General features: G+C 47.8%; 1 protein-coding gene across 1 annotated transcript; it reads left to right on the top strand.

Moving 5' to 3' along the window:
- Nucleotides 1-4,340: 4,340 nt before the first annotated feature.
- On the top strand, nt 4,341-11,438 carry NGB (neuroglobin). Its single transcript, XM_007068815.3, has 4 exons — nt 4,341-5,095; nt 6,661-6,772; nt 8,125-8,244; nt 9,740-11,438. Exons 1-4 carry the CDS (start codon nt 4,992-4,994, stop codon nt 9,884-9,886), a joined length of 483 nt encoding a protein of 160 aa, XP_007068877.1. The 5' UTR covers nt 4,341-4,991; the 3' UTR covers nt 9,887-11,438.
- The last annotated feature ends 157 nt before the right edge of the window (nt 11,439-11,595 follow it).

Genomic DNA, 11,595 nt, shown 5'->3' with positions numbered 1-11,595 from the left:
GTCACATTTTCAGGCTTTTCTTTACCACCATGAGGGTTAGATATTTACTTTTTCCCCGCCAAATGAGATCCGGGATTCTCACATTCACTTGCCTACAAGATGCAGAACTTTTAAGAAAATACCAAATATTACAAGAGTTGTGATAACAGCAATAAGAAGTTGGCAACATGGAATACCGGTTCAACAAGCTCCCATGAACTGGCTCCAACTGACACATGCTTGTTGCTCTGCCCTACCCTCACAGCCACTACTATCATTGGAGTACCTGCAAAGTGCACCTTTATGTCAGCAACTCCATTCCTGCCCCAGTGCATCTTGCATCCTCCTCTCTCTATAACACTTGTATCAAACTTCCCATTTTTGGTTAACTCCAAGTGGTGTTTGTATCAATGTAAAAGACCCTCTGCACCAACCAGTGCTGCTTCCTCCTTCAGCTCCCCAAAGTTCATTGTTTGCTTGAACTGGTTTGTTTGTCTGATTAGATTGTCAGCTCCTTGCCTGGGCAACACTGAGGTTCCCCTTGTTCCATGCACGTTGATGGCATGGAATCTGTTTTACCATCTCAAATCTCAGTGGCCAAAGATCTGGGAGTCCAACTGGGACCCTTAAATCCTAGCAGCTAGGCCAATATCTGAGCCATTATTAGTACTAAAGGGTTGCTGGGGTCCTCCTCTTGTTCAGACCACTAGACCATCTCCCTGTATGATGAACCATTCTTCTGGGTAATCCTGCCCAGTCTCTGGGGGGCAATGTGGGGTCTCAAAGGTAGTCATGTAAAGCTGGGGAAAATAGGAGAGTTACTTTGGTATCTCCAGAGATGACACTGGGAGAAGGAAAGAAATCATTGTGACAGATATGCCAATTTCCTGCAATATTTGTGGGTGATCTTACTAGATTAAGTGTATGTGTCGTTGTGGGCCAGGGATTGTATGTAATTTCCATGGAGGGGCCACAGCCTCTCCAGGAACGAAGGCTGCAGGGCTGTAATCTCAGCCTGGAACAGAATGCGGGTTGTGGGAAAAATGGAGCTGGGTTCCCAAGTCACTGGAGAGGTGATGAGTATTGAGGGAGCAGGGTAGAGAGCATGTTCTCAGTCTGGGGGAGTTTGGAGAGGCTCGGAGAGTTTATGGATGAGCTGCCTGGGTGTATCCCTTGCATGTTGGAGGGAGAAGGGTGCCGCCACGCACCATGTGTGTCCCTCCTCTACTCCCCCCCCATCTCTCTGCTCAAGCGCGGGGGGCGGGGCGCGGGGGGAGGTGGCCATGTGGGGAAGGAGAGGAGGGACTCGCTTGGTGAGTGGTGGCGGGGACCTCCAGAGAGGGGGGGTGGAGTGCTCAAGCGGAGCAGCCAGTCAGCGGCGGGCGGAGAACGCTGAACTTTGATATGCGCCATGCAGGTTCCCAGTATCTGCTACTCAGCTCCCCCGGTTCATCGGTAATCTTCCTGGGGCGTCCAAGGGACCTGGGAAACGGAGTAGCAGATACCGCCTCCTCAGCCGCCGGAACCTGCGTGGCGCATAATCAATAAGCAAAAACTTCGGCAGAAGCCCACTCCCAGCACGGAAGGGGAGAGAAGAGGCGGGACCACCATGGCTTAGGTGTCAGGTGGCAGGGGCGGCGGTGGCGGTGCCAGGGCTTAGCCTCCCCTAGCCTATTATACCTGCTGTCCATGAGCACAGTACGAGCATTGCTCATGATTGGCTGCCTAGAATCCTGCTAACCACTGTAGTAGCGAGAGAGAGCCTGGAGCACTGGGCCTGGTGCAAGACCTGAGGCCTGAACCAGATTCAGGCCATGCTGTGAACCAAAGTCAGGCCCTCTGTCAAAGCAGATGCTTACAAGTTCACTGTCCGATAAATGAACTTGGCAATAGTATTGCTAGTGTTGCTAAAACACAGGCACTCCTAAGAAGCACTAGGCACTGGGTATTCATGTAAACACATTCCAGAAGGTTAGCACAGGCCTACCCCAACATGGAGTTATGGTATAAACACCATCCTTGAAAATGGTACAGGGACATGCGGACCCATCTTAAGATAAGGTCAGGATGACAGGATACTGGATGGAGATGTTTTGTTCAAACCAGCAGGTACAAGGTGTTGGGTGGTAACTAACTAATAGGGTAATACATAACTTGTTTGTATCAGTGTATCAAAGAGAAATCACAAGAGGGACATCTTTGTCTGGCCTAAGAGGCAGCAGAAAGTCTCGCTGCTGACAGCTGGTCCATTGTCACGGGCGTACATGCCCTATAACCATTGAGCCAGGGCACTGGTATCGGCCTTCGCCAACAGTAAAGATGGCCGAGCGCCTTCACCACCGAACCGAGTCTGGTATTTCTGGGTAATATTATCGAGGTCTGCAGAGCTGGGGCAGCACACGGAGAGAAAACACACACACCCCGCCCACTGACAACCACAACAAGTGGACAAGTCACTCAAGCAATCTACCTCCAGCAGTGAGGATGGCAGCAGAAAATTGTATCTGAAACTGATGACGGCCTCTTGTGATACAAGCAAATCTCTCATCATAGGGGAGGAATCCTGAAAGAATTTAATCTAGTTGATTAAAAAAAAAAAGGTTAATAATGATTAACAGGTGTGTAGTTTGCAGCCAGGTCCTGGGGTATGATATTCCTTCAGCTAAGGCTTTTGCTGATGCTTTCACTTCAAGAAAAGCCCCACAACAGCCCAAGCAGCTCCACTTTACTGAATAAAGGGGTATTCAAAGGTAAGACAATATAATATATATGTATGTATACGTAATGTGCTACCTTTTGTGTGAGAGCATGAGAGAGATTACAGCCTCCTATGGGACAGAACTGGAACAGCTCCCCTGGTTGACATAAGCCCTACATGGCTAACGCCTAAGGGTGGTTCTCCTCTAGCACAGATGGTAGGGGCTGTTGCTAAGTTCTAGCCTGAAGCTGCTGTGAAGTTCAGGGTAGTCATGTTGTACAACAAAGGGATGAATAAAGCTGTAACAAATACATGATCATCAACAATATTTTTAGTTTTCTTCTCTATCTGTCTTACAGTTCTCAGGCCTTCGGAGGTGACTCTGATATACTCCGCATCCCATCTTACCTGACCTGGTCGCCAATAATTCCAAGACTTGTGCTCTAAAAACTACTGTCTGCACCCCCCTGGAGTAACCATACTGAAGTAGGTAGTTATTCATTGTTGAGCTCTGAGAATGTGCTCAGGTTTATGAAACATAAAGACAATTGTGACACTCCCAGAAGATCTTACAATCTAAGGGCCAAATTCTGACTCCACTGAAGTTAATGGTGTTACAGTAGCAGAGAACTGGCCTTTCAGAAGAGACAGTGAGAAGACAAGAGTGGTGGGATGGAAGTGAGGATGTAATATTGTGCTGTTTAACGTATCCCCCTTCTAGGAACAAACGTTAATGCTCTTGAGGAATGATGTATCATCACTGGCTGTGGCCACTTACAGCCCATACTGAAGGTACTGTGCAGGCTTCCTGGCCTTCAGAATGTCTTCTTGTCAAGATAAATCTCATTAATAGCTGCGTGTTTGTAATTTCAGAGCAGACTGCAGTGATTTTCAGTGAGACACAGAGCAGACTGGAATGATTTTCAATGAGACCTACATCACTCAGGCACTTTTGAAAACCCCATCTGAAATGATTATTCTGCTATCTGTCCACAGTGTCTTTCTGTTGAGGGGCTCCTTAACCCAGGTCTGCCAGATTGTTTCCTCTCTACACTTGCCTCACTGCTGCCTGAGTCACCTAGGCCATTTTAAGAGGACAGCTTTTACTTGGAATATACTTCGAAGGCGTATGCCACAGCTGAAAAGTCTATGGGCCATTATTAAATGCTTTGCCTTGTACAGTTGGCTTCCTTTCCGTTAAATGTGATTTTGTTCCCTTTCTAGAGGCACCTACCAATGGATATACCAGGAGCCTAAGAGTGTTCTGGAAGTCAATGAAAGTGACAGGAAGCAAGGGGGTACTGTAACCTTAAGAGTGTCACTGAAAATAGCGGAAAGAAAAGGGACATTCAGAGGCAGCAATGTCTAATAGAGCAGAGCTGGGTGTTGCAAGAGCTGGATTCCAGTCTTGGAGCTGTCATTGATTTGCTATGTGACCTTGGGTAAGTTTCTTCCCTTCTGTGTCTCTTACTTCATCAGACAATAGAGCTGGTTGGAAAGTTTCAACCAAAATGGATTAAATCATCTCTTATGTACTGAGGCTGAAAGTCTATGGTTGCTCTTTGTGTGTGGGGACAATATAACAAAGTGCACAATATTTATTTATTTATTTATGTAGCTTTAAAAGGATAGATGGAAGGGAGGGAAAGAAAGGTGACACTGTCTCTTTAAAAGCATCGGTGATAGTGTTGCTACTGGGAGCTGCTCTGCGAGACAGCCAGCTGGGAAAGTGCTGCTGCTAAGGAGAAAGGAGCTAGCTTCAGCTCCAGATCCTTGCGCCTGATAGTGTGTGACAGGCACAGAGACAGGGACGAGTCAGGAGCACAGTTATCACCCTGCACAAAGACTGGGAGAGGGAGACCCAGAGAAACCTGTGGTAACCAAAGAGCAGTGGGCAATTAGAAAGCAAGGAGTCCTTCATTCTCGTAGACACCAGGGAACAATATGGGTCTTTCCCAAGGCACTCTGGTTTCATCTAATTGTTCAGGGAGAGGCTCTTTCTAAACCCACCTGTGCTGCTCCCAGGCAGCAGGTGGCAGGGCAGATAGGAGAAGAGTTCTTGCTCTATTGGAAATCCCAGAGATGTGATCACAAAGTCTTGTGCACTGTGCAGGGAAGAGCATCCTTGGCACTTAGGGAGTGAATGGTGTGTGTGCATCCCAGCTCCAGAGGCACTGGTAGCCCTAGATACTTGGATTAATAGGAGATCAGTGCCACCTGTAACTCAGAGGGCAGAGTAAGTAGTGCAGTTACTTTCAGAAGGAGCGTAAGGTTGGCCTGGCTCTGTTCTTAACCTCCCTCTTTCTACAATAAAATGGAGAGTGGAAGATTATCCAGCACAGAACAGGCGCTGATCCGGGAGAGCTGGCAGAAAGTGAGTAGCAACCTCCTGCAACATGGCACCATCTTGTTTACCAGGTGAGTAACAGGCTGTTATAGCAACAGGAGGCATCTCTAGCAGGGTAACTCATCCAGATATGAAGTAAGCACCTGGGGTCCTCGCTAGCCTGTTTCTTAGCCATCCTCTCTTCCTGACCACAATCCCTGAATTAAGCAGTGGTAGCTTTCCAATCTCTGATCAGAAACACTTTCTTGTCCTTGGCAATGATTTCTTTTTTCTGGCTTCATCTCATTGCTCCTTCTGTCCATTTGTTGTGATTTGCACCCTGGAGAGAACAGGATTATGAAGAAGCTTGTTTGCATTTAAATCTAGAAGTTTGTTAAAAGGAGAGCAGGGAGAGTGTATAGGGGTAGAAGACTATGTGTATTTTTTGTGCCTTTGCAATGATATCCCTTATTTGTTAGCAGAAAATATATTTCTGTTGTTTAAAGAGCTGCTCGCTTCTTGTGTATATGCTCAACTCTGTGGAGTGTATCTAAGTGACTTCCTAATTGTTTGTGGCACTGGAGTCTTCAGACACAGACAGAGACCTCGCCACTGGGGAGAGGATCAACTAATTCCAGGATCAATCCTAGCACAGAGGAAAAGGTGCATGGGTGAGAGCAGCTGAAAATCCAACTCGCTGCCTCTTCCAAGCAAATGAGCCCTTAGGGGCTAGAGGAATGGAGGGAGATAGAAAGATACCTGAGAAGTTCATTAAAATCATGGATCTAAAAAGTTTGTAATGAGCTCCCAGCTTCTTCACAGCCTGTGCAGAATGGAGTGTTGCATCTGGGAAATAAAACACTGCCCAACAGAACTGAACAGAGAAGCTACCTAAGGGGATGTTTAAAAGTTTTGAGAAAGGGGGGAGGATGTTGCAGCTGAATGTAAAGTATCTCAGATGAGGTTGATTGTAAGAGATTAGGGAGAAAGCAAATTGGCCATTGTGTGTGTGTCTGTGTGTATTGCCATGCAACAGAGTCCCAGGAATGTCATCAATCCATCCTGACCTCTTGCTCATTGCACCAGTATGTGAGTTATACAGGAGACCCTAAGCTGAAAAAGTTGGTGGAAGGAGCCTAAATAGGAAGCCAGTGATGGTCTGCGAGCTAGGGGTTTATACGAGCCTCCTCACTGGGGTATCTGGCTGCAGCGTTCTGGGCCTTCCTGAAGTTGGTCGAGTTGGGATTCAGGAAATATATAAAATGAGGAATTGCAAGAGTTGAGATGGCAAACAAGCAGGAGTAAGGATTTCAGCCAAGACAGGGTCAAGGATGAATTCCAGCAATGGCTTGGAGCGAATTCTAGGGAGCAATAAACCTACCAGTGAGGAATGGGGATTTGAGCTAGAGTAACAGAGGCTTTTTGTAGCCAGAGATGACCTGAAAGGTCCCAAATTATTAATCTTCCTTTCAGAACTCTATGCTTTTCACATGATTGGTGGTGAAGTCAGGTCACCCTCTGGGTGGTGCTGGTAGAGGCTGATGGATGGATTGGTAGGGAGGGGTCATCCTCTTGGTGAAGGTGGAGTCATCCTCTTGGCGAAGGTGGAGTCACTTTGAGGAGTGTGAAAAATCTGGGGTTTCTCTTTCTATTGCAGGTTGTTTGATCTGGACCCTGACCTGTTGCCCCTTTTCCAGTACACTTGCAAACAGTTCTCCAGCCCTCAGGAGTGCCTCTCATCACCCGAGTTCCTGGATCACATTAGGAAGGTAAGGGATGAAGAGGCTGATGTGGTCAGTGATGCACCATATAGAGCAAATTCCCTGAATGGGAGAAGCCCTGAGTAGCAAACGCTGCATTGGGGGGCTGGGTCTCTCTTAGTCCATTTGCCATGAAATGTCAGGCAGCTCACTCCCTGAAATACAGAGACAGTGAAATTCTGCCAGGGGCAAATCCCAATGTGTTCAGCAATGAGGGCTGGGTGCCATGTGTCCTTATGCTCTCACCACAGTTATTGATTCACTTTGGTGAAAATCAAAGGACTGGATTCTTATTCTGAAATGTGTATGTGAATTTCATGCTGCTTAGATGATGCAGGACGGACCACAGTAGAGACCGAAGGTCCTCTAGTAACCTACACACGGAACAGGGACAGTCCAAGCACTTAGATAATCACAGTGATGGCATGATACAAAACCCTAGATAGAGAGAGAGGCCATGGGCAAAGTTCCTGCTGTAAGTAAAGGGCAGGTGTCACCAGTGATCTCCTCCTGAAAGTTCTCTTGCTGTAGCAGCAGAGCCTGAGAGCCCACAGCCCCTTAAGTTACCTATCATGGGACCCATCATGAGGGACAGTGTTATACACGTTCACCTCCTCCTCAGACATGGAGGGTAGAGATGGGGAAATAAAATATCTATATATCATCTTGGAGAATCCTGGTGTGCTTAATGAAGTATAGCAGAATCCCTTCATTCAGTGCTGAAATGCAGCCACCTCCGGGGCGGAAAGCTGCAGCTATTTAGTGACACACTACAGCGCTACAGCATGGTTTGACAGGAAATGAAGAAAAATTCCATATTCTGCTGAAATTGAAAGGAAAAATTGGGGAAGCGGAATGTATTTATCCAGGTTGGAATTTGACCAACCCTTGCCAAAAGGGTCATGGGAGCTGTAATGGTCACTTGTGGTCACATCCTCAGCTTCAGGTCTCATCCAACAAGCTACACTTCCAGCACCACAGTATCTCAGAGAGAAGAGGGCCCCCTGTTGAATCACAAACACCACTTGCCATACCACCTGCTGTCCTGTTTAGCTTGGGAGATCTGGTAGGATAGCCTCATAAGGTGAAATGATGTGGCCCTTGGGTTTGCCTTTGCCAGAAGAAGGAGATGACATACACAGGTGGGGTGGGCTGTGGAAAACACTGTTTTTCAACAGAATACAGGTTTCAATCGGGCTCCGTGAAGTTCTGACCAAGCTCTTTAGCATAAGGGAGCAGAACAGGCTTTCACTGTACAGCAGGCTAATGGCTCCATGACTGATGATGAGAAGGCTGTTTGGAAATTTTGTTCCCAGCCGATGTTCTCTGCTAATTCTGTCCTCTCTGGATTTACCCTGCAGGTGATGCTGGTGATAGATGCTGCTGTGACTCACTTGGAGAACTTGTCCTCTCTGGAAGAATATCTCGTCAACTTGGGCAAGAAACACCAGGCAGTTGGTGTGAAGGTGGATTCTTTCTCGGTGAGGCATCTTCTCTCTTCATGCTACTTCTGCCACAGCATTCTCCCAGCTTCACCCATGGTGCCATCCTGATCCACCATGAATGGCAGTGCATGGTTTCCTCATTGTGCCATGAAGCTGGGTTCTATGACTTCTGCACATATGTTGCTGGGTTATTTAACTCTGTTGCTGGGCAAGAAAACTGGCAGCCCAACCCAGTCCCAGAATCTGAAGCACCTACAAGGTGACCATTGGCATGCTCAGGGGGAGCCATCCCACATGCTTGCTCTTTAGGTGGACTTGCACTACCTTGAGTTGTATTCCCTGCTCTTTCTGCCCCACATCTTAAGCTCGATGGGCAGAGTCTTGGGGTGCCATTTGCAAGGGAATACAGCTACATCTAAGGCTGCATTTGCCTGGCACAGGGTTACTGAACCTCAGCCCAGGACATTGCCAGATGTGTGATCAGTTGTCCCAGCTCTCACTTCCCCTCCCTCTCCCAGATAGTGGGGCAGAAGTATCCCTATCCCTCATTTCAGACCCCAGCTTCCCCGCATCCTACCAATGAGCAGGAGCAGAAACACTAGATAAATGAATTGCGATTATGGAAAGCATCAGGCATGTTAACTTGAAGATACATAGGCTTCGTTCCTTTACCTCCCCGAGTGTGATGTCTTGTGCCACTAGCCATAGTCCTTGGCAGACTGAGCTAGAATCACCATTACTTGATGGATAATTAGCCTTTTCTGGGGTTTGTTTCTAGCAGCCAGGATGAGGGAGGTTCTGTGGGGAGCCAGTGTGTTTATTCCATATCAGATCAGCTATTTATACGGAATCAGCTGGACTGCCATGTCAGTAAAGAGGGTTGAGTTTGGGATGGTGTGCCATGTAGTGGAGACTTCCCAGGGTAGGATGGGCTCTGACTATCCAGTTGAGTCTGATACACTGTGATCTCTACCTGCAGCTGTAAATAGCTTCTGAGTATGCCTCAGTTTTGCCTACCTACTTTCAGATGTCATCACCAGCCTCCCCTGGTGCTAAATTAGGGGAGAGTGCAGACTGCCTGCAGCTGGGAGCTAAAGTAGATTAATAATCTTGCCTAGAGTCTCACCCCCACCCCTTTCTGCTGAAAAGCTTCATTAAGCACTGGATTGTGGTCCCTTCAGAAAGGGAGCTATGAGGGAGACCAACTGAGAGCGCGAGGGGAGTGGGTACAGAACAGCGTGGAGCAAGGGAAGTCAGTGGGGAGTGAATCAGCCCACAAGAAGAGGTGAGTGGGCAGCTTGGAGACATTTTGGAAAATTGTAGGAGGATTAGAGAGATGGGGAGGAAGCAGGCGTGGGGACAGGGCACCTGTTGGGTAGAAGCTGGAGAAGCTGTATTGTCCTGTTCTGGGCAGTGCAACAGAGAAGGCTCAGAAAGGAGATGATGAATAAATTCAGCAGGAGAGAAACTGACAGCATGGCTGTCCTGAGGCTTCTGACCTCTGATCCTGGTGCCTCTGTTTGGTTTGCAGGCAGTGGGAGAGTCCTTGATGTTCATGCTGGAGAAATGCCTCGGTACTGCCTTCAGCCCGGACGTGCGAGAGGCTTGGACCAGGCTGTATGGTGCTGTGGTGAAAGCCATGAGCCATGGCTGGGATGCACGTAAAGAGGGGAAATAGACCCAGCAAGCTTGGGCTCTGGCTTTCGTCTTCCTAACCCAGCCGCAGCTCCGAGGAGAGAGTTGACTCTCCCTTCCAACCATGCCCATTCCAGGGCCATCTCGGTAGCCCTCTCTGTCTTGCTTTGATATTACCCACATCTCTGCCTCTGATGATGGTCAATGTGATCCCCCTTAATTACACTGCAAATGAGCCCTTGCATCCACCTTCAGGGGGCAGGGTAGAGCTGGGCTCAGCCCGCGGAGGCGGAATGAGCTTGTCCCTCAAATTCCAATTCGTTTGTCTCTCCACCTAAATATTCTCCTGGAGTCATTGCGGGTCGGTTAATCCTTGCTCTTTATTCCCTCTGCATTTGCCCTAGAATAGATCCCAGGCCCTTCCTCATGTAAGGTTAATCACAGCTGTGTGTATTTCTTAGGGAGAGGCTGAGCAGTGTAGCTTTTTGAACGTGGAACTGGGTTAATCCCAGTGTAAGGCTGCTCTTACCAGGTCTGAGCTGCTAGCTGGCTGGATTTGGAGTGACTTGGCCGGCTGATTTAACCTGAAAGCCAGCTGAAATGCAGCAGCTACCAGTGCTTTTTAAAATGTCTTCCTCTAAAGTAAATTACATCAAGTACGGACAAATACAGACTTTGTATTAGAATTAAAGTGACAGATGCAGCTTTCTCCTGGGAGCAGCTTCCAAAAATCATCCTGGTTCTTGGCCAAAGAGAATATAGCTGGAATTCTTCCCATTTACTTATCATTTACATATTTATAGCTTCCTGAACCCGTAGGGATAACTCCTACCCATCACTGAAATGCAGCTGCTCCTGGGGTGGATGAGAGGCCTGATTAACAGCATACAACAATGCTGTGCCCCACTTTAGGACAGGAATTGAGTAAGAATCCCGTATCCCGTTGAAAACACGGGAGGAATGTTCAGGAGGTAGAATGTAAATACTTTAATTGGAATTTGACCTGAACCCCAGGAATAAGATCCTGACTCCTGTGAAAAGTGTCCCAGGGGATTTAAAATGACCCCACGTGGCTAGGAACTCGGTTTTATGTCTTATCTGAAAATTGCTCCTCCAGAAGCACAGTGTATCCTGTTTGGGACGTTGGTACTAACTGAGGGAAGAGCACATCCTACTGAATGTACAGCACTGCTTCGTACAGAACCTGGATTTTTCCATGCAGATCTCCCATCTGAGCATGGACTAGGTAGAACTCACTGTTATGCCAGTGTAACTGCTACCCAGTGCCCTCATGACCCTCACCTTGTAACAAGAGCTCACGTCTGTGGTTTTGGACCCTCACCTTGTAACAAGAGCTCAGCTCTGTGCCAGTTGGCCAGTTAGAATCCTCAGTTGCATATTCTAGGAAGGCTAGTGTGGGTGTCTTGGATATCAAACGCTTGCTGAGTTCACTGCATCTCTGATGGCTGCAGCTTCCTTTTATCCAGAGGGATCCTCCTCTTCTCTCATTATAGGTTTTTGGGCTCCACTCTTCTTTTCCTCATCTGCAGACCCTGACTATGGCACCAGATCTCTGCTCTTATTACTCTCTCTCTCTCTGTGTAAGCCAAGCTGGGTGGATGTGGTAGCTCTCCTCTAACCTGCAACTCCCGGCTAGTTAGGGAGGGGAAAGCAGGGCCTGGATCCAGGAGAACAGCTGGCTGTGCCTGTATGTCCCAGGAAGGGAGAGTTCGGTGCTCCCCTGTGGAATTT

The sequence above is a fragment of the Chelonia mydas genome, chromosome 6, assembly GCF_015237465.2.
Source record: "Chelonia mydas isolate rCheMyd1 chromosome 6, rCheMyd1.pri.v2, whole genome shotgun sequence".
NCBI lineage: Eukaryota > Metazoa > Chordata > Testudines > Cheloniidae > Chelonia > Chelonia mydas.
Note: the sequence above shows the minus strand (reverse complement) of the source record. Positions and strands in the feature narration are given on the sequence as shown.

What these genes read in the sequence shown, in the direction of transcription:
- NGB (XM_007068815.3), top strand. Translation starts at nt 4,992, where the DNA reads ATGGAGAGTGGAAGATTATCCAGCACAGAACAGGCGCTGATCCGGGAG. An exon ending in TCCTGGATCACATTAGGAAG is followed by an intron (nt 6,773 to 8,124) that starts GTAAGGGATGAA and finishes TTTACCCTGCAG; the next exon opens with GTGATGCTGGTGATAGATGC. An exon ending in TGAAGGTGGATTCTTTCTCG is followed by an intron (nt 8,245 to 9,739) that starts GTGAGGCATCTT and finishes TTTGGTTTGCAG; the next exon opens with GCAGTGGGAGAGTCCTTGAT.